At 45.2% G+C, this 21337-nt stretch overlaps 1 protein-coding gene and 1 long non-coding RNA gene across 2 annotated transcripts in view; one reads left to right on the top strand and one right to left on the bottom strand.

Annotated features, from left to right (window-relative positions):
• The first annotated feature begins 1736 nt into the window (after window positions 1-1736).
• LOC119868457 lies at window positions 1737-20030 on the top strand. Its single transcript, XR_005386367.1, has 4 exons — window positions 1737-5561; window positions 7684-7869; window positions 17346-17439; window positions 20001-20030. It is a non-coding gene; the product is annotated as an uncharacterized LOC119868457 (long non-coding RNA).
• Window positions 4126-21337, bottom strand: part of SLC16A2 (solute carrier family 16 member 2) — a 115912-nt gene continuing 98700 nt past the window's right edge. The window contains exons 2-6 of the mRNA XM_038587738.1: window positions 17913-18057; window positions 13560-14010; window positions 12434-12577; window positions 8338-8566; window positions 4126-6655 (exon numbers count right to left, since the gene is read on the bottom strand). Coding sequence (XP_038443666.1) covers window positions 6435-6655; window positions 8338-8566; window positions 12434-12577; window positions 13560-14010; window positions 17913-18057 — 1190 coding nt within the window. The 3' untranslated portion in view covers window positions 4126-6434. The remainder of the gene's footprint in view (window positions 6656-8337; window positions 8567-12433; window positions 12578-13559; window positions 14011-17912; window positions 18058-21337) is intronic.

The raw sequence follows: 21337 nt of genomic DNA, 5'->3' as shown, positions 1-21337 counted from the left end.
ATTTAATAACCAAACTTGACAAAGATTCCTTTTGGGTCTATCAGCATTAAACAAAGCCTTGGAAATTATCCCTCAGTGGTGATAATTCTATTGAATAATAAGAGGACAGAGGGAGTAAGACACAAGAGAGTTCATTTTGGAGTTTTACCTCCATTTTGAGGCACAGAGGAACCCAGAAGACAATGTTGTGTATTCCCATGGAAAAGCAGATTAGAGACTCCTAATTACTCTTCCAGACTCCCCTCTTCATCCCTCTCTTTCCATAGCAGAGGCTGGGGTGGGTGAGTGGGGGCTGTACAAGGACTCTGGCTCAGCTTCTGCAGCCTTCATGCCTCCATCTTGAGGCTATGGTGCCACTCACTGTCCACAGTTTTCCTTGGGGGACAGAGTGGGCCTGGGGGCAGCAGGTACTGTCTCCAGAAGCAGCAAGCAGACTTTCTGAGAAGTCCTGGGAAAAGACAGTCACTTACTTCCCAACTTTGTGTAAGGAAGTGTGGAAAGAGTCTTGGAGAAGGGGTTTGAAAACTGGCACTTAGTTCCCCTCTGGACTTCACTTTCTCTCCATAAGAACATCCATCTCATCCTCTCAGGATTAAGGGTTTAATCCAACCCAGAGGTTGTATTAAATGTGATGAGGGCTATGGAAGCATCTGTGAACTGTAAATTGCCCACCCAAAGGTGAGGGCACCCTGTTGTCCTTGAAGGGAGCTTCTGTGTTCAGATGTGTGGGGGAAAGACCCATGTGTTCATGGAGCTAAAGGATGAAGGACATGGGTCCCTGTTGGGTGGGGAGGCAACAGGATGAATGAGGAGGCAAGTAGCTGAAAGATCTCCCTGACAGGAGGAAAGTCTGGTCTTTTCAAGGCTTTGAGGTGGATGGAACTGCAGGGCTGGGCGTCCCAGAAGACTGCAAGGACTGCACCCGAGAGGAGAAAGAGTGAATGTGGCTGTCTGTGAGAGAGAAGTGGATGTGGTTATCCTGGCCCTCTCCTTCACTCCCACTCAGGCAAGTGGCTGAATGAAGCAAGTTGGTGGAGAGTAGGGCAGAGGAGTGTTGGATGGAGAGCAAATTCAAGAGGGGATCTTAGAGTCCATCTGGTCCATTCCTGGGTCTCTGTTTAGGTTTGGAGGAGGTTTCTCAAGCCTAGGAAATCCTGCTAACTAGTTCACCTGTGTGAACCTAGGGCAGCTGGTGTGGGTTCAGCTTCACCCTGTGTGGTACCCAGGGACTGTGTGGTGAGGGAGCCTACCTGAGCTGGAAGCTCCCACCAGCATGGTTGGCCACCCCTCCCCAGGAGTTCTGGGACAACTATTACAGGGGACTCGTGGGATTGAAGGATGGGCTCATTCTTTGGAAGGAGCAGCCCCATTGTGCTGACTTGTATGGAGGAGGTGGCCTCCCAGGCCTAGAAGGAAGGAGGTTGGAGTGGAATGGGGAAGAGGATGGCTGCTCTGGACCAAGCATTTCCTGGAGGCAATTCCCACCCCCAGCCCCTTCATCTCTGAGAGCCCCTTGCCTAGAATCACTTAGATCCTTCATTAGCTGCAAACCAATTCAGCCCTTGGGGTCTTGGGGCCAGATCAGGTACGGGAAAGAGTGAAGAGGACTGCTGGCAAGAAGAGGTTGTCGCCCATTCAGCCTGGATCACCCCCAGGGCTCTAGACAAAGTGTTAGGTGGGGGTGGCATGGGCAGGGCAGTAGGGGTGGGGGATGGAGGAGGAGCTGATCCCAAGACCTATGACAGTTGCAGTGTATTCACCTGGCTCCCCAGACAGCTGGCAGGGCCTGGGGCTGGTTTCTCCCGGCTTCCTTCCCACCCCCTTGCCCTGGGCCGTCCTGATTCTCATCTGAGTGGCAGGGTCAGATATATCTCAGTGGTGTGTCTCCTGGGTTCTTACCCTTCCCAGACATGGAAGTGGATAGAGGGCCATGGAGGCGCAGGAACCATGCCTTTCCCCACCCAAGGTGACCAGAGGCCAGTGGCAGAACCAAGAGATGCTGCAGCTAGGGCCCCAGGGACCCCAGCCCCATCTCCATCCCCAGGCACTCCCAGAGTGTGAGCATGAGGTAGATGTGGACACCTGGTGAGAAGTGGTACTGATTAGCACCCCCATCCATGGATTCCAGGGCCCAGTCATTGCAAGGGCAGTGTAGGGTGGGTGTGCAGTGGAACAAGGGTAGTGGTCTCCTGCCTCTAGCCTTCCATCCCTGGAGCAGGTAGGCCTGTGGAGCAAGGAGGTTGTGGGCTGGGGTTGCTTGACAGGTGCTGTCCGTCCACGCTTCCTACTGGCTAGGCAAGAGTGCTGTTGGGCTCAGCTCTGGCACTTGTTAGATGTGAGCAATGGGCTAATTTTATCCAGCTGGGCTCTGCTCAGCAGGAAACCAATGCTGTAGAGTACATAGTTCTTCCAGGTGGCTTTGGCTAGAGGGAGGTCAGTCGCCAGTGAGGAGGTAGAAATGCTGGGGCCTTGGTATTGGAAGGGCCCTGGTGGTTCCTGTCTGGTCTCAAAGGCTCTGAGGTCAGTAAACTCTGAGCTGCTGGGATCCAGGAGAAAAAAGTATCTCAGAAAAAAAAATAGTACAAATTCTTTCTTGTTTTTTTTTTTCTCTTTGTTTTCTCCACCTCTGCTTCTTTCATTCTGAAATTCCCGAGTTCTAGCAAAGTGCCTGACACATAGCAGGTCCCTAGAAAATAGTTTTTTGACTTGAAAATCAGCCATGGACCTCTGCTTCTGGTGACCACTAGGGAGAGCTGAAAGGCAGGAATTGAGGGCCTTCTAAAGCAAAACCTCCTAAATCCCTGTAAGACTTGGATATCTAATCCCTTTCTTTGTGCCTCTGGAGTCTCCTGTATATTTCAGCTCATTAAAATTTCAGAACTTCCTTCAAGGGTTCTAGTTCAAACCAGCACCCACTCTATCTAGGCACCAGCTGTCAGACATCAGGGATTTCCTGGGGGATCTGTTATTCCTTTCAGGGGGCCTACTCTGCTGCTGTGGAGAAGTGGAGAGGAGCTGCTGGCTCCTTCTTCAGACATGAAAAGGCCCTGGAGGAGAGCTTGTGATCATAAAAAGTATGGGATTCCATGGCTTTGAAATCTAATGCTCTAAGTGATCAAAAGACTGGGGTTTTGGGGCTACTAGAGGAGGGACTGAAGGGGCAGCGGAACTTGTGTGGGAGGGCCTAGAGCTAGGCAGCAAGGCAGAGTAATTAGTCTCCTTGGGAGGAGACAAGGAGGCTGGCAGCCTGAGGATTTCTGTACTGAGTCAGGGGAGAAATGACAGTCACCAAGAGCAGAGTAGTAAACCCTCTCTTAGAGAAAACCAGCCCCCTCTCTTTACCCCTCCCGTGTTCAGTATATGACCACAGAGAGATGGACTTTATTTGTACCTTTTGGTTTCCTGGGGGTCAAAAGCAGTAGGTGGGACCAGCATTCCAAGGCCAAGGCTGCATGAAAGTCTGGAGTGCTTGGAAAGCAAGAACACCAGAAGTATGTATGTCCTCATCTGTAAAATAAGGGGTTTGAACTGGCCCAGAAGTTCATGTCTTGGCATGCTCTGTCACTGATGAACTATGTGAACCTGCTCAGTCCCTTGCTTTCTCCAGGCCTCAGTTTCCCCATTAAATTCAATGCAGAGGATGGACAAAGGTACTCTCAGCTTTGTCATTTGTTGTAGGTCTCTCTCCTTCATCACCCTCAATTCCAGGGTCTGTTGCTGTCTGGCTGTTACTCAGCTATACCAGTCCCTTCACATTCTCCCATAGATAACAAGGGAGAGAATTAAAATGGATTGTTGCTAAGGTCTTTGTCCATTCTCAACATGGCATGTATGTAGCAAGGTGGTAGCCTTGGTAAGGCCTCCACTTGGCTTCAGCTACTGTGTTCTCATCTTGTAAAGTCACTACTTTTCCACTTCAGGGCTCCCTAAAAATCTAATCCTGAATAGTCCATCCGTCTCCAAGCCCCTTTTATATATAGCTCCTTTTCCAATTTCTGCTCTCACAGAGAGTAAAGACCCTGGCCGAAATTTTATTTGAAATGAGATTTCAGTTTTGAAGCCAAACTTCCCACTGTTAACTAGATTAAAACTATTTTACCCTATAGGCAACACACACACCAAATCTAGATTTTTAGATCTGTTTATTTTGTTCCAAACCTTTTGAGGATTTAAATGTCTCAGATCTCAAGCTCCCAAATTTTGTTCGTTCTCCTAGATTTAACTGTGCTGCATTAGAGGCTGCATCATACCCTAAATATTAATACTGAGCTGCGTTCACCAACCAACATTCTCTCCAAAAGCACACAAGCTCACACATGTACATGCACATATGTGGAAGAAATAAACTGACACCCCAACTATGTTATGTGATAACTGATAGGGCAGATTTGGGACCTGTGAATGTCTTTCCTTCATCTGGAGAGAAGTGGTTGGCAGCCTGATTTTTAAGAGCTATCTTCACCTTGAGCAACAAAGGAGGCCCTGGAGACTGCCCTCCTATGACTTGGTGGGGGAGGGACAGGAGAAATGGGAGCAGGGGTTTTGTTGCTCCAATATTTTCAATGGTCTCTCCTTGGAGTTACAAGGCTCCTGGGGCCCAGCTTCCCCTGTCCCATGCTATTTGAGCCAGGAGGATAATTAGGTCCCTTACTACCCACAGGGCTAAGAGCCAGTGAGTTTTCCTTTGGGAAGTTAATAAAAGCAGGACGTTGGCCTTGAATGAGGCCATCATAAGCCAACCATGCCCCAGCTGCCTGTTTGTAATGGAAAATGTTATGGTTAGGGACCACTATTTTCTTTGGAGCCCCTCATAGGGAACCTCCTCATCCTCCTGACCCTGGATGCTCTGAGTTAGGGTGGCAAGTCACTGTTAGCTCCAAGTAACAACCAAGGATGCCTGATAAGAAGGTGATAAAAAAAATTAGGGTAACAGGAGCACAACAGACAAAGGCCCAGAATAGAGAGAAAGAAATACAAAGAGACCAAGTAAGGAGAGAGACTGAGCTCCTAAGGAGGTGAGTTGAGCTAACTTGGACACAGCCTGGCTGGAAATGCTCTTCAGCAAGAGTGTTGCCCAAAATCTGAACATAGGTAAGCATCTGGCACCTATTTCAGGGGGATTAAGATGGTCCAGAGTCTACCTTTCCTGGCACCTTTAATGTCCAGAGTGGCTCAGGATGCCCAGCATGGGAGACATACTGGGTGGTAAAGGTTAAGATTTCCTCTTTCTAAAAGAAACTGTTAAATCCTACATGCAGCTACCACTTCTACCTTTTGGGGATCCAGGTAGGGAATGGGATTTTCCCTAAAACAGTCCCTTTCCTGCCCTGCCCCAGGTGGAAAGATTAACCTATCATGACTAATGAGAAATGGAGGAGTTGGTCCTTTGCCAGGTCAATAACTATTGCCCCTCCCCCAACCATGCCCTTCCCCGTCATCAGTCGCTCCTCTGCCTGCTGAGATGAAAGTAATTTCTTCGCATTTTGACAGGTGAATACACAGATGGGGAGCTGGAAGTGCCTGCAGGTTAATGCACTGGCCTGGGAAATCTGTAAAAATCAGTGAGTGGAACCTTATGGTATTTAAGGCCCCTTCCCTATGTGATATTCTATTCTTCCAGTTTATAACTATAGCAGCTTGAGCCAAAAAGTGAGATGTAAAGCTCAGCCTGAGATGAGTGGAATTGATGATAATATTAGGGGTGGGCTGGGCCAAGGTGAGGCTGATTGGACCAAGCTCTAGGTCCCTCTGTCTTCAAGCACCCATACATCCGTGACAATCAAAAAGAAATAGAGGGGGAAGAGAAGGAAGAAGAAGGAGTAAAGGAAAAAAATGAAGAAAAGAAGAAGGAGGCAGATTGTTAACCAACTGTATGATGGGGAGACTATTTGTACATTTGTAAAGTAATGTCACCCACAGCTCTTGGGAAGCCACAGCCCTCAGAAGCTCTGAGACTAAACAAGTCTCCTTGTCTGATTTTACCTCTCTGCCCTTTCTCTGCCCCGTTACCAATGGCCCCCAAGGACAGATGGCAAGGAACTCCTGAGCACACAGAGGCTTGGGTCTTCCCACCAGACTCCTAGGGACACAATAGCACCTTTGGAAGTTGCTTTTAGTGGGTAACTAGCAAGCTGGGGCCAGTAGGTACCATCTCCAGGTGTTAGAAAGTATGTGGAGATGTTCCAAAGGCCAGGGAGATCCCAAGCTTTCCTAGATCCTGAGAGAAGGACCCTAGCAAGTTTAAAGGCATTCACAGGGAGAATTTGGTTAATGAGTTTAACAGGAGCTTTGGCTCGAAGGGGCTGGTCAGGTGGCTGAACTGCTGTGTGTGCATGTTTGAGAACAAGTGTGCTGATGGCAAAAATGTAAATGCTGAGCAGAGTGGGGTGAAGGCAAAGGGTTGGGGAGGAGCATACAATGGCAAGGAAAATGCATTAGATTGGTTCCTCAGGGATGGGGGATCCCGGCAGCAGCTCCCCATTGGGGTCTGCATCAAGGGCCAACATCTTATCCTTGCTGGAATCCCTTTGCTCTTTCTTGAACATCCTTTGATGCATCAGAGGGACGAAGAAGAGGATTATAGCCCCAATGATGGGGGGCACACCAGCAAAGTAGAAGGCCACATGGTAGTCTCCAAAACAGTTGCGGAGTAGGCCTGAAACAGTCAAGAAAGACAAGTCAAGTTCAGCTTTGCTCTCCTGCCCAAAGGTGCTCTCTGCCTCATTTAGGGACCATAATAATGCCCATCCAGAGAACCTTGGCCTGCACTACCTTGACCCAAATGCCCCTTCAGTTCAAACATTCCTAATGTAAAAAATAAAAGCTCTGTTACAAAGTCAGGTGGCTCCTCCCTGAGATAATGGGGCTGCAGGCCCTTGAGGTTAATGCCTATTATGAAAGAGGCTAATGAAGCTTCTCTTAAAATTCTCCATTTTTTACTTTCATGAAGCTACAGCTTAACTTCTAGTCACTCCTAGGTATGGAGTTAGGAGGGAACCCAGTTTAAAAGAGTTCCACAGAAGATGGCCAGGTCTTGCCTTGATTCATAGTGATATATACCCTCCAACTCCCAACTTAGACTAGAGTGTTCTTGTGGAACAACTCAGCTAAGTTCCTATTTCCTCTTTCTCTGAAATTCCCTCTCTCTGAAGTTTCCATTCACCCTAAGAGAAGGCTATATGTGTATTTTTCATCCCAGTTACAGATATGGTTGGCTCCTTTGGGTTTCTATAAGTTGCCAATACCATGAATATGGCTGGCGTGGTATGCAAGAACTCCCCTGCTTGCCTTCAGAAGCTAATGTGGGGTACCTCATAGGAAAAATGAGCCCAGAAATACTACTGAGGAAAGGAAAATAAGCCTTTGGGCTGCTTAGATGGTAAGCAAAATGGAAAAACAGGTGGATTCTGGGCTCCACCTCTGGGATCAGAGACTGGATAGAGGCTCCCCTTCCCTAGTGAATAGTGTGGCTGTTGCACAAAGGCATGGGTGGAATCTTCTGTCACTATCACACAGCATTACATGCCCTTACAATGCCTTTCACAGAATCGGCGTTCAAGGGATATTTGTTGAATTAGTCCAGTTGGCCAGCCTAGAGATATAAATCAATATTTGCAATAAATTTTAAAGAAAAGAAATGAAGTTCTCTTTTCATTGTTTTTTCTTGTTTCCCATGTTCCCTAGGGTATCAACAATGCTCTTCTTGGAGAGTGGAGAAGGAAACTGAGAGTATTGAAAGACTGCAAGCCAACATTTTTGCCTGCTACCTGCTGGAAGTAAGCCTCACTGGCCCGGTCCTAGGATTTGACTTTAATCAAATCTCTTCTACAGGCTCAGTTCAGAAGCCAATAGAGAAGAAGGGGTGTGTCTGTAAGTCTTAATAAAGCTAGGATCCACTTTCTCTTCTCTTTCTGCACAACTACCTTGCAAATAATTACCTTTATAAAGAGATAGAGATAGACGTAGAGAAAGAGAGAGAGAGAGAGAGAGAGAGGAGAGCGAGAGAGAGAGAGAGAGAAAGATACTGGACCAACAGAAAGATCAAGAAGATGAAACTCATTTCTTTATCCTCCTGGAATCAGCTAGGCTGTCTAAAATAAAACCCCATGGAAACAGCCATGAAAAGCCCATTCTCAAAAAAATGAATCCATGCATGTATACTAAATATAGTGGTAAGGGGTTCCATCAATAGTGGTAAAGGGTTTCATGCACTCTAACAAGGCTTCTTAAATAGAGAATAAGAGTGAAAGGGACTTCAAGCCAAGGTGCTCAGGATTGCTAGGGCCCAGGTAAGACAGGACTCCCCCACTCATGCCCTCCCTGTAATATCAGCCTCACCTGCAATGGGGGGCCCAGCAATCATCGGCAGGGCCATCATGCCAAGGAGGTAGCCAATTGCCTGTGAGGCCTGCATTGGGCCCACCAGCTCAAATGCGATGGGGGCCATGATGGTGATGAAGAAGCCATCACACAGGCCCAAGAAGAGGCAGACAACGATGAGGCCCCCAAAGCCCCGGCACAGGGGAATCATCATAGACATCAGGCCCAGGAGCAGGAAGGAGATGACCTAGAGGAGCAAAGGCCTTAGGTCATGTTGTGCTTGTCAGTCAAGACCACATAGCAAATCATATCTCCTTTCTTAGGGTTTCATTTCTACCATCTATAAACTGGGATGGAGGTGTCAACAGAGAGAGAGAGAGAGAGCAGTTAGGCTATCTGGTTACTTAGGCCCCTTCTAAGTGCTGCACTGAAGGATTCAAGATTTTTAAGACAGCCCCTGTTTAACAGTGATTCCATCAAGATTTTTTTTTAAGTTAGGGGACATAGCCCCTGTAATTAAGAAGTCGTCTTTTCACTGGATTCCAGGCTAAAGGAAATTGCTGTTTTTCTGATCTTGTGTTTGGCTGTCCCAGGCATTAAGGTCTGGAATCAGACCATGCTGGTATTCTCAGATCCAAGTAAGATATCTTAAGAGGAAGGGAACTTGAATGATGTTCAGATGGGGGCATGAATGGAAGGCACAGCTTCCTGAAGTGAGGAAGAACCCAGTGCCTATTTATGTGCATGGCTGCTTTTAGAAAACACACTGTCGTGACATAAACCATTGGGAAGTTCACTTGGGTTCCTTATGATTTAGGACACGGGACACGCCACCCATGTCAGATAGCATGGCTGTGGAGGTCCTCTGGACTTGGTTGGGCACCATATAAAGGTAATAAAGGGGACTTTAAGGAGAACTAAGACACTAGGAGTGGTTCTAGGGAGCCTGAAGCCAGCTCAGGGGCATTGACTAGCCACCAGGCTTTCTTGGGGATAAGCAAAATGACTTCAAATCAAAGAAACTGTCTTTCCAGGAGCTGTTTTTTTCCCACTGAACAGAGAGAAGAGCAACTGGTCTTTTGATTAAGGTCATCTGCAACCTGTGTCAGTGAGCCAGACTGAAGACCTGGGGTGCAGGCAGAGAAATAAACCCCTTTCCACCCACTCTAGTCAGCAGAGCCAGGTCATCCCAGGGTCAGGGCTAAGACCTGATCTGTTTACGAAGTCCTTGATAGGATTCAGGATTTTCTAGTCTTTCACATACAGGCAAGCAAACTTACCCAGGAAGGGTAAGCCATCACATGACCACATGGATGGGGTGGGTAGGAGGGTCAAGGCTCTTTCAAGCCCTAAAGATTTTCTGTGTTATAACTGGCAGTGGATTTGTTAGGATGGTCAGTTGGTTTTTGTTTATTTGTTTTTTGTTTTGTTTTGTTTTGCTTTGTTTTGTTTTGTTTTTTTGGTCAGTTGGTTTTTATAAACAATAAGAAATGTCCTGGCTGAGCCATCTGAGGAAATCTCTTCATTGGATGACTTTTGAACTTTTCCAAGGCTGTTTTGGAATCTAGGAATAAGAACTCTGATATCCCAGCTTCACCTCTAAGAGATTCATGTACAACGATAAGATAAAAACCAGACCCACCTATCAACCAAGCCATAATGGTATGGCAATTAAGAGTTAATACCATTACACAACACAAAGGACCCCATTAACTGATTTCAATCATCTCTAATTAAACCTATTGTATCTAGCTGCCCTTAACACCCTCCATGAGGCCTTGCCAAGTTTAGAAATTAAAAATCCCTCTTTGAACTGAGAATCAGACATCAAGGATTGGCCCAAAGTGAGGCTGTCCTGCAGGTTATCACCATTTCTTTCTAGCAGACTGTCCAGGGGCTTGACACCAGATATATGTACCTGTCTTTGCCAATAGTAGGAACTACAGGGTCTAGTGGATATCTCTTCAGAACCTGAAGTTGTATACACTCTTTTCCTCTCCCAGGCCTATACTTAATGCATCTGACCCAGGGAGAAAGTGAGGCAAATGCCTGTGATGGATTATCTTGAGTAGCTCAAGAGAAAGAATTTTATCCATGTCTTGTGCTTTCTGCCTGAGACATTTGCCAGCAAGAAGAGTTTGAACCAAGTCACTTTCCCTTTCTAGGCCTCAGTTCCTCAATTTGTAAAATGAAGGAGTTGGACTACAATCAGTAAAGATATATTTTAGCTATAACATTCTAAGATTATTTTATATTACTCTAAGTGGTAACATTAGGTTAAGTAAGACTGGAAAAGGGGAGAGAAAGTGTTGGGTGGGTAGAGGAAGTGATCAGCAGAAGCACTGGGCCCTAAGCCTAATTCTGCTTCTGACTAGTTAATGCCTCTAACTCCCTTGGAACTCCCTCTGCACAATAGAAAGCAGAAGCTGCTTGGACCCTATTTATCTCCTAGGGACTGTGGTGAGAAATGAGCTATATGGCTAGGCAAGGGCTGCTCCTTTTCCTCAAGATAAAGTCCTGGCCCAGTGCTAGTTTACCCTGATTTCTAACACCATTAGCATCTTGGAGCAGCTGATAATGACAGGGAAGACTAGAGGGGTTGCATATGGAAGAGGCTGAAAAAGCCACACATTCTCCTATGCAAAAAGCTACCCAGATAAGGCATTTGCTGATATTTTCACAGGAATCCAAAATTTCATAACTGGTTTATCTCAATCACAGTCTTTTGAGTTGACTTCAGTCAAGTCACTTATCTCTGGGACACAGCTCTGTCACCGACCACTTAGCATAAAGTGGAATATGAGAAAAGTGCTACATATCAATTCAATTTTGCCATGACTATCTGTATGAGTCTTTCCCTCAATTTCTGTGTAATGAGAAGTTGGATTGGATGAGCCATAAGGGCACCCCTAGCCCTGACAAAGCAGATTCACCAGCTTTTGCAAATTTAGACTGAAACACAACAGAAAACTGTAATCATATTCTTGTTTAAGACATCTAAGAGTATTTAAGAGAACACTTGGGGCTGTCAGAAAACAGAGAAATGCCTTCTATGTCAGGGCCCCTTGAAATTGCTTTTAAGGCTTTACCAGGAGACTCAGAACTCAGCCACTTTTTTAATGGATTATTTGTGGCCACATGTTTTGAGGGGCTGCTGTTTCCCCTTCACAGGGTTCCACATTCATGTACCTTCTGGTTAACCCAGCTGCAGGAACAAAAAGCATCAACAAGGTCAGAAAGGCAATACTGCTGCCAGGTAGACAAAGACAGATAGCTTTAACAGTAGTCTCAAGCCAGATCAGAGCTCAATTCACACAGAAAGTGGCCTCTCTAACATCTAGGTGGCTACTCTCCACAATATGAGGGACTGTGTTACTGTCCAAAGGATTAAAATCTTGCATGGCTATAACATTTTTTACTTCCCAAACCCTGGTCACGCCTATCAAAAGAAATTTTGTTCTTCACCTGTGAGGTGAGATAAGAAAGGCAAGAATTATTCTTATTGCACAAATGAGGAAAGTGAGTCCCATAGAGGGGAAGTAGGGTTGTGTTTTCTGGCACTTTTTTTTTCTGTCAATCAGGAAGATAGCATTTGAGAGCCAATGCTTGGTACAAGTAACTCTGGAAGTATAAGAAGTAAATGACTTGAACCTGGACTTAAAGGAGAGAAATACTGGGCCACACAGTACTACCGATGCCCAAGGCCTTCCAAGAGAGTATAAGGAGGCAAGGAAATCAATTCTCAATGGGGACAGCATCTAACTCCTGGCCTTAGTTTCCCTATTTCATATGGAAGAGCCATTATTAATAAATGCTTTCTCTAAAAGTGTTCTTAGTTCCATTTACACACTACTCTCATTGGATTCTCACTCCATCTTGATGAAGGAGGCAGTACAAGGATGATTGTCTTCGGTTGAAAGCAAGGGAAACTGAAGCTCAGAGAATTTGATTGACTTTCCCATGTTGAACAACAAGTTCATGTCAAAGGTGGGGCCCAGGGAATGGTAATGACACAACCTACCATTCTATCTCAAAGGCTGGAGGTAACCTAGCATCTGTGTCAGGACATTCCCCCCCCACACCACTGTGGTCAGGGCAAGGTGGTCACACTTACCTGCAAGTAGATCTTCTTAAGTCCAGGAATGGAGTCACTGACACGGCCTGACACAAGACGCCCAAGGCCTGAGGTAGCCCCAATACACACCAAGAGCACCCAGGTCTGCTTAATTTCCAAGAATTCCTCTTCCACATACTTCATCTGAAAAGCATAGCACCAGGACCCCAGGGACAGGAGGAAGAAAAGGAGCTGACTGGTTAACAGTTGGCATATTCAAAACCCTCTACTGCTTACTTTCCTTGACCATGGCAAGAGCTCCCTCCCCTGTAACCCCCTACTTTGTAGCCTTAGAACCAGTACAAGCTCTCTGGTTGCTTCTAATTGCTAAAAAGGCTTCATATGCCTTGATTTTTTGGATTCTGGGCTTCTGAGCAATAGCTGAAGGGAGTGGGTATCTTCAAGCCCCTTCTAAGCCTTGGCAGGATAGAATACAGACAGCCTTAACAACTAAGAAAATCCAAGGGCTCCCCTCAAATCTCCCCATTTCCTGACCCAAAACTGATAACATGGGGCAACATCAGGTCACCAGGGGAGAAGATCCACCAACCTCCATGTAACACTTCCAGAAGTGTGTTTTAAGAAATACGAGGTCTATGGAAGCTAATGACTGGACTACAACTAACAGTTCTGTGGCAGTATAATTTGGGTGGATAATGGTTAAACAAAGCTAAATGGGTTTCTTTTACTGCTGGATTTTTTGGTACCTTTAAAAGACTGCCACAATATGAAGCTAGAAAGACTTTATATATTGGTTCCTGAACAAATCATTTGACCACAAAGACCAGCGTTCCATAGAACACACTCTTAGGAAACTCTATCCTTGAGTCATCTGGGCCAGTCTTCTCCATCCCAGTGATGCTTATCTTCTCCTGAAAACCTGTCTATATTTATCAGTCAGGGGAAACCACAGGCATGGGCTTTCGCCTAAGGAACTCCATCGTTTTCCTGTTGAGGTCAGTCTGTGTTCTTTCCCACTCTGGGTCTCTTCAAAGATTGTTTGGTCTCTTTTTCCAAAGGTCCCAGCTCTGCCCTTTCACTGTCCTCCACCCCACCCTCTGGACTTCGGGCAGGCTAAGGGCAGCTTCATGGAGGTAAAGTGGGTCCACCTCGTAGTATTCCTTACCAGGTGTACATAGGGAACGAAGTAACCAAGGGCAGCAGCAGCAATCCCGAAGGCCCAGATGCGGTAGGTACGTTGGCGGAATACTCGCATGTTGAAGTACTTTCTAAGCTGAGACAGAATGCGTTGGCACAGGGTGCGGACACCTCTCTTGTTTGGGGTATCCTGGGAACTGGGTAGGAGTGGCCGGTAGGTGAGCGAAAGCAGCGTAAGAATAAACATGAAGGTACTCAGCACCTGGAAGGTTTGGGCGAGCTTGATCTTAGCTCCCAGTGTTTTGATGAGAAGAGGAAAGGATATGGAGAAGATGCTACTCCCAGCAGACACCACACCATTGGCCAGACCCAGACGACGTTGGAAGTAGTGGCCCAGGATGACGAGGGATGGCTGAAAGGCGAAGGAACAGCCACAACCAAAGAGAATCCCATAGGTGAAATAACGCAGACTTAGTGAGCTGTGGGAGAAACACCAAGAGCTATTCTCAGAAGCCTGACCAGAAATCCACCTGCCCTCTCCCGTCACCCTCCTGAGACCTGCATACCCCCATCATTAATCCACAGCCCTACTTACCACTGACCCTCAGAACAGACAAAGAACAGGACTTTATAATCCCTACTTTGCAGATGAGGAGACAGAGGCTCAGAGAAGTAATTTAACCAGTGTAGCATAACTGGGGATCAGCAAAGCTTAGACTTGACTTTAGATCTTCATGACTCTAGTTTGAATCATAGCACTCCATCAGAGAGAATTGTTTAAAAGAATGCCAGAACCAACCTATGCAATGGCTGGATAAGAGGCTATAAGGAGTAAGTCAGGGCGTTAGAACAGTTTAACCTTCTGCTCACTAGACACCGTGGGTAGGCTGGCAGCCAGCTTTATCCCAAGTAACAACAAAGTTCTGCAAGGAGCCAAGATCCTGGAAGGTCAAGATCATCCATGGGACTCTACTATATTTCTTTATGCTCAGAGCCCTTCATATTTCAGAAAATGGCTGGTAGTTTCCTGAGAGACACTTCATCCCCAGCCCTACCCAAGGTCTGGCTCTCCCAAGACCCTTTATTCCAGACCCTAGATGACCCCCTGGGGATCCTGAAGTAAGAAGTCCCTTTAAGTTCCAGAGCCTAGCTCCTGCAGCTGGGAATGATATGGATTAGCCTCCCAGAGTAGCCTGGCTGCTTGATGGGAAGTGGAGCCTCAAAGAAGTTGTGAGCCTGACCAAGTAAGACAGGTTCTGGTTTAAAACTCTTGGGTTCTGCTGTGGCCATAAGCCCCTGTAACAGAAGGCAAAATGTCAGAAGAGTAAGGGCCATGGAAAAGTCAGGTTGGCCAGCTATCTGCCCTTAGACAATACTGGCACAACCTAGTGAAGAATTTTGTTTTCTTTTTGAAGCCTCCACATATTTTGCAATAGTTCTTATCTGACCATTTAACTAATTAATACTCTCCATGGTCAGGCAGTTGCTCCCCATAGATGGACCCAGTCCTCATACAGCACAGGACTAGGCCTATGTTATAGAGATGATGTGGTGTTAGCACTCATGGTTCTAAGACAGCTATATCACCATTGTTTTTATTTGTTTTTATTTTTATTTAAGTGTTTATTTAAATTCCAGTTAGTTAACATATGGTGCAATATTACTTACAAGTGTACAATATAGTGATCCAGTACCTCCTTATAACACTCAGTGCTTATCCCAACAAGTATATTCTTTAATCCCCATCACATATTTCACCAATCCCCCAGCCCACTTCTCTGGTAACCATCAATTTGTTCTCTATAGTTAAGAACCTGGGATTCCTGGATGGCTCAGTGGTTGAGCGTCTGTCTTTGGCTCAGGGTGTGATCCCAGAGTCCGGTGATCAAGTCCCACATTTGGTGCCCCATGGGGAGCCTGCTTCTCCCTCTGCCTGTGTCTCTGCCTCTCTCTGTGTGTCTCTCATAAATAAATAGATAAAATTTTTTAAAAAGAATCTGTTTTATGATTAGCCTCTCTCATTTCCCGCCCCCCTCCATGTTCATGTTTTGTTTCTTAAATTTGACACATGAGTGAAATCATGTGGTATTTGTCTTTCTCTGACTGACTTATTTCACTTAGTTTAATACTCTCTAGCTCCATCCACATTGTTGCAAATGGCAATATTGCTTTTCATCTGCTTACATTCACTGGATATGAGCAAAAGCTTTAGTTTTAAAAAGGGGGCAGCCCTGATGGCCAGCAGTGTGGCATTGCCCTCAGCCCGGGGTGTGATCCTGGAGACCCGGGATCAAGTCCCACGTCGGGCTCCCTCCATAGAGCCTGCTTCTCCCTCTGCTTGTATCTCTGCCTCTCTGTGTGTGTGTCTCTCATGAATAAGTAAATAAAATCTTTTTTAAAAGGGGGTTGCCTCCACTTGGAACAGATAGCTAAGCCAACTGCTCCTCTTCTGTCAGAATTTTGGGGATTGGCCTGGTCTGGGGGCCTTGTCTAAGGGAAAGGAATTAGGAAGGTCTAAGGAAGATCTTCAAGAAGAGGTCCAGTGGAAGCAAAGCATGGTATTTATTTCAGAGTGCTGTCTGGTAGATCTATTTCTACCAAAGTTGGGGCCTCAAGACAGGAAGCCCCCGCATAGGCTTGCCAAGAGTGCCTACACTCTATCTTATCTCATGCCAGCTAAAAAAAAAACTCAGAGCCCTGATTCAGACAACAGGAAGGATGACTTAGAGCTCTAGCCACAAGCAGAGCCATTTTTCCCCTGGACATAAAGCCATTCAGAAAGTTTCTTGGCTCTAAAGATGTTCTTACAGAAAAGGCAAAGGGGATGGGGAAGGGCTTTGGGGCTGGAGAACAGAATGCCTACTCCAATGTGCCTAAAGAAGAGTGCCAGAAAAAAATACATCTAAGCTCCTTCCCCTCCTGCAACTGAGCTCATGTGTACTGGAAGATAAATAGGATCCGTATGTTGCTAATTTGTTTACACTTTGCTCTGCTCAACTTTAAAAAACAGTCCTGAGACTAGAGCCACTTCTGAGGCCTAGCTCCTTCCCTCAAGGGGCCAAGCACCAGCTTGCTAAGGGCAAATGAGGCCAACCACTAGAGGGATCCTAAAAGGGTTTAGAGGGGCTGCCATAAGGAGGGTTGAGCACATTCCAAGCAGGACATGGTTTTTCCCTCCTCTGTCCCAGTTGGATGGGGTCAAGCCAGGAAATCACTGTAGGCCATATCCAAGCTCTGCTGGAAGGTAGGCTGGGTAGCCAGAAATGCTCAAGTCATACAGAAAGCTGGCTCCATTTCACAGGGCCCAGTTGTGACAGAACACAGTTACTCTCCATTGTGATGGAACCTTAGGCCTAGAGAGTATAACTGTAGTCCTTCTCTGGTGACCCAAGATCAGAAAGCAAGTCTCTGACAAGTTAGCCATGTCCCCAGGCCGGCATTCTCATATACCAGCCCAGGCAGATTGGAAGTAGGAGGTATAATAACTTCCAAAGTGTCTTTGGCAGAAAGTCAACAGACTTCTTTAGAGTCCCATATTCCTCAGGCCATGGTGGAGGTTTCATTTCTCCCTTCTCCTGCAGACATGCTTCTGCGAGGTTGGCAGAAAGAAACCAGAGAATGAACTTATAGCCTTCTTCTTGCCTGATTCTACCAAGTTTTGACAGTAGCACCAACCAGACCAGAGTCTGAGGTTAGTCTAGGCCTAACTGTGTAGCTGGGTGCTAGATCCAGACCTCTAGTGGAGGATGCTGCTAAACATTCTTTCTCATGCCCAATACATGATTTTTTTTCCAAATTATCCATATTTTGGCAGCCAAAAATACCTGGAAAGAAGCCAGAAATATTAAACAGCCTTGGGTTCAGCTGACTTCTTTTTCAACATAAGATTCCCTCAGGAATCCTGTAAGGTAGGTGTTTCACATGGATTCATTCCAGAAGCTCATTCCCAGGAAGGCAAGTTGTGTAGCATATTGGGAATATTGGCAGAGCTGGAAGAGACCTTAAAAGACCATCTGGTCTAATCCCCTCATGTTGCAGATATAGAAACTGAGGCCCAGATGGGGGAATGGTACTTATTAATTGTTTCATAGCCATTTTTGTGGCCAAAACTGGACTTAGGCCTAGCTTTATGAACTCCCAAGCTTAGGTTTCTCCCACCACTTTAGAACTCTTGGGTCCTCTTTGGGATATTGTATACCAATGTGTCCTGGAGACCCTACCTAGATGAATCCTATTAGACAATTATTCTCAGAAGCAGGGTCTCTGAGGGCCCTACATGGAAAGGGCCACAGTGGATTCTGCAATGAGAAGTGTCCCTAGCTGAAGCCCAGAAAGAAGCCAGCCTTCAGCCTTGGGCAAAGCCAGCAACTCCTAGCCTTACCTGGTGAAGGAGCTGGTATGGAGGCCTATGAAAGCGACAGCAGCCCCTGCAGTTGCTGTGATTCGGCAGCCCAAACGATCAGTGAATATACTCACAATGGGAGAACAGAAGAAGATCATGCCCATTGAGAGGGCTCCTACCCATGCTGCAGAGAAAAGAAGCACAAAGACAACTTAGCTTAATGTGGTACCCAGTGATGCAGCTGGTATCTCAGTTCTTCTTCTCTGGCCTTTCACAGGCAACACTGCATTGGCCTCACTGCCATTCTGCTGGTCCCTAATGGTCAGAGAGGTTAGGTGCCTTTCATAACACTTGAGCAGGACAATGTGAGAACCAGGAGTTTAGTTAACAAACACACCTAGAACTTCAGGGCTGGGGTAAGGAGCCTTTGGAGATCAAGTATATGATGGGATCTTCTAGCTAGTCCCCACATGTCTGTACTACATTTCTCAGCTACTTTGGCTGTTTGGTCTGACCATATGACTGAATTCTGACCAATAGGATGTAGTTACATAATGAGGGCCATTCATTACAGCAGTTAAACCAACATAAACTAAAAAAAAGAAGAGTCCTCCACTACCATTTTACTGATAAGGAAACAGGTCCAGAAATGTGAAGGGACTTACCAAAGATCACACAGCAAGTTAGTGGCAGAGCTGGGACTCAAACCCAACTCTTCTTATTCCTAGTCCAATAACATGTAGTTACCCACATCCCCTCCCAGGCCTAGACCATAAAAAACTCTCATGAGATTTCTGCTTTCTTGTGAGCTACAACTGCAAAGTGACCTTGTAAGCAATGTATTAAGACTGGGAGAACTGCCATCAGTTCTGTCTGGGCCCCTAGATAACTACGGGAAGTAAAGTTCCCTCTCCAATCTGGAACCCCTTCCCTGAACATTGCATTAGAAATGAAGAAACTTTTTTTAATTTAAATTCAACTAATTAACATATAGTGTATTATCAGTTTCAGGGGTAGAGTTTAGTGATTCATCAGTTGCATATAACACTCAGTGCTCAAAAAAAAAAAAAAAACACAGCACTTGGTGCTCATTACATCAAGGGCCCTCCTTAATGTCCATCACCCAGATACCCTATCCTCCCACCCACTTCCCCTCCAGTAACCCTCAGTTTGTATGCAATAATTAAGAGTCTCTCAAACTTCTTATCCTATAAGCCACTGAATTTTTGAGGGCCATTCATTACAGCAGTTAAACCAACATAAACTAAAAAAAAAGAAAAGTCCTCCACTACCATTTTACTGATAAGGAAACAGGTCCAGAAATGTGAAGGGACTTACCAAAGATCACACAGCAAGTTAATGGCAGAGCTGGGACTCAAACCCAACTCTTCTTATTCCTAGTCCAAAGTTCATTGTATTATGTCTTCTATTGGGATGAATGAAGCTTTCCATAATTGGAGATTTGCAAGCTGATGCTATATATAAAACAGGGGATTCAAGAATTGGGGTCAGATTTGGACTAGCCAACATTTTAGGCCCTTCCAGGCATGCTAAGCCAGATTTATAGCCTTAAGCACTGTTCTATTTAGCTTCAGGGTCAAGGAGCATGGGCATTAAGCCTTCAGGAGCTAAGGTAAATTTTATTTTGGCCACTGAAACAGTCCTGTAAAGATGCTAAAACTAAGGAGCAGAGAATTCCACAAAGTCCTCCTAGAATTGAATGAGAACACAGGGCAGATTTAGAAGCCACCCAGAGATTTCTAAGGAAAGAGGTCATGTAACCTTTATGCTGAAATCCTTCATCAGAGCCGATGTTTGGGAAATCCCTGACTCCAAACTCAAATAAGAAGAGTTTATTCTGCTTATAAGGGCTTTTAAGTGTCCATAGCAATCCTTACCAGGGAAGAAGAAATTTACTTTTTACTTAGATTCTTCCAGCCCATTTCCCTTTGCTTACCCCTCAGAAAGAAAGCTCAATTTTTTTTCTTTTTTTTTTCAGGTTTTTTCTTTGAAAACTTGTTAACAAGTTTCTTCGTGGGCCTCTTTTCTAGGCAAAATAATATTAGTTTCCTTAGTTAATAAAACGTTCTTTTTAGCTTTAATTTCTAACTCAGTAATTACTTTCAGATCTCTCCTTTGAACATGTTCCAAGTCTTCATCATCATCATTAAAAAGCATTCACTGAGGGATGCCTGGGTGGCTCAGCGGTTAAGTGCCTTTCTTTGGCTCAAGGAGTGATCCTGGAGTCCCGGGATCAAGTCCGCATCAGACTCCCTGCATGGAGCCCGCTTCTCCCTCTGCCTGTGTCTCTGCCTCTCTCTCTGTGCGTCTCTCATGAATAAATAAATAAAATCTTAAAAAAAAAAGTATTCACTGAGTATCACCTGAGCAAGGTACCAGGCCAGCTTCTGGCTCTCTTCAATTGTGGAATCCCAAGCTGGTCAGAGGAGTGCAGTCTGAGGTAGATCACAGCTACTCCACTATGTCTCTTATCTTAGTGCCTAATAGGTTGCTCAGATCCCCACCAGGAAGGAATCTTTGCTTTGCTGGGGCACCAACTTGAGCCCCAGCTGCTTGGCTTCAAAAAAGTACTGACCTGGGACAGCAGGAAACCCGAACTTTCTCATCAGAGTTTTACCTCTTACCTTGCAATTTCACCTGTTATCAGCTGTGGGACCTTGAACAAGTCACACAGCACTTCTCTAACCCTCAGTTTTCTCATCTGTAAAATGGGGATTTAAAATTCCTGATGTGCCTTCCTCCAAGTTTTCTTTTAAATAATAATCAGATGTAGTAATATTTAAGAAAGCTGTATAAATACCAATAGTCACACCATATACAAAAATTAATGCAAATGGATCATAGGCTTAAATGTAAAACTTAAAACTAAAAAACTTACACAAAAAAAGTATAGGAGAAAATCTTCCTGACTTTTATTTAGGTAAAGATTTCACAGATATTAGCAAAAAGTATGATCCATAAAAGAAAAACATACATTAGACTTCATCAATATTTAAAATCTCTACCTTTCATAAAATAGTGTTATCAGAATGAAAAAACAAGCCACAGGCTGGAACAAGTATTTACAACAAACACATGTGATAAAAGACTGGTATCCAGAACACAAGTGTTAGTTGACTCTCACAACTCAATAAGAATAAAGCAAGCAATCCAGTTTAAAACATGGGCAAAAGATTTGAACAAACATTACACACACACACACACACACACACACACTATGAATGACAAGCACATGAAAAGATGCTCAATATCATTAATCATTCAAGAAATGTATATTAAAGCCACAGCGGGATACCCCTACATACCCACTAAAAAGGTTTTTAAGAAATTGCAATTCCTTCTACTGGGGAGGATGTAGAAGAACTGGAAATCTCATATGCTGCTGGTGGGAATGAAAGTGGTATACCAACTTTGGAAAATAGTTTGGCAGATTCTTATAAAGT

This window comes from Canis lupus, chromosome X (genome assembly GCF_011100685.1).
Source record: "Canis lupus familiaris isolate Mischka breed German Shepherd chromosome X, alternate assembly UU_Cfam_GSD_1.0, whole genome shotgun sequence".
Taxonomy (NCBI): domain Eukaryota; kingdom Metazoa; phylum Chordata; class Mammalia; order Carnivora; family Canidae; genus Canis; species Canis lupus.
Note: the sequence above shows the minus strand (reverse complement) of the source record. Positions and strands in the feature narration are given on the sequence as shown.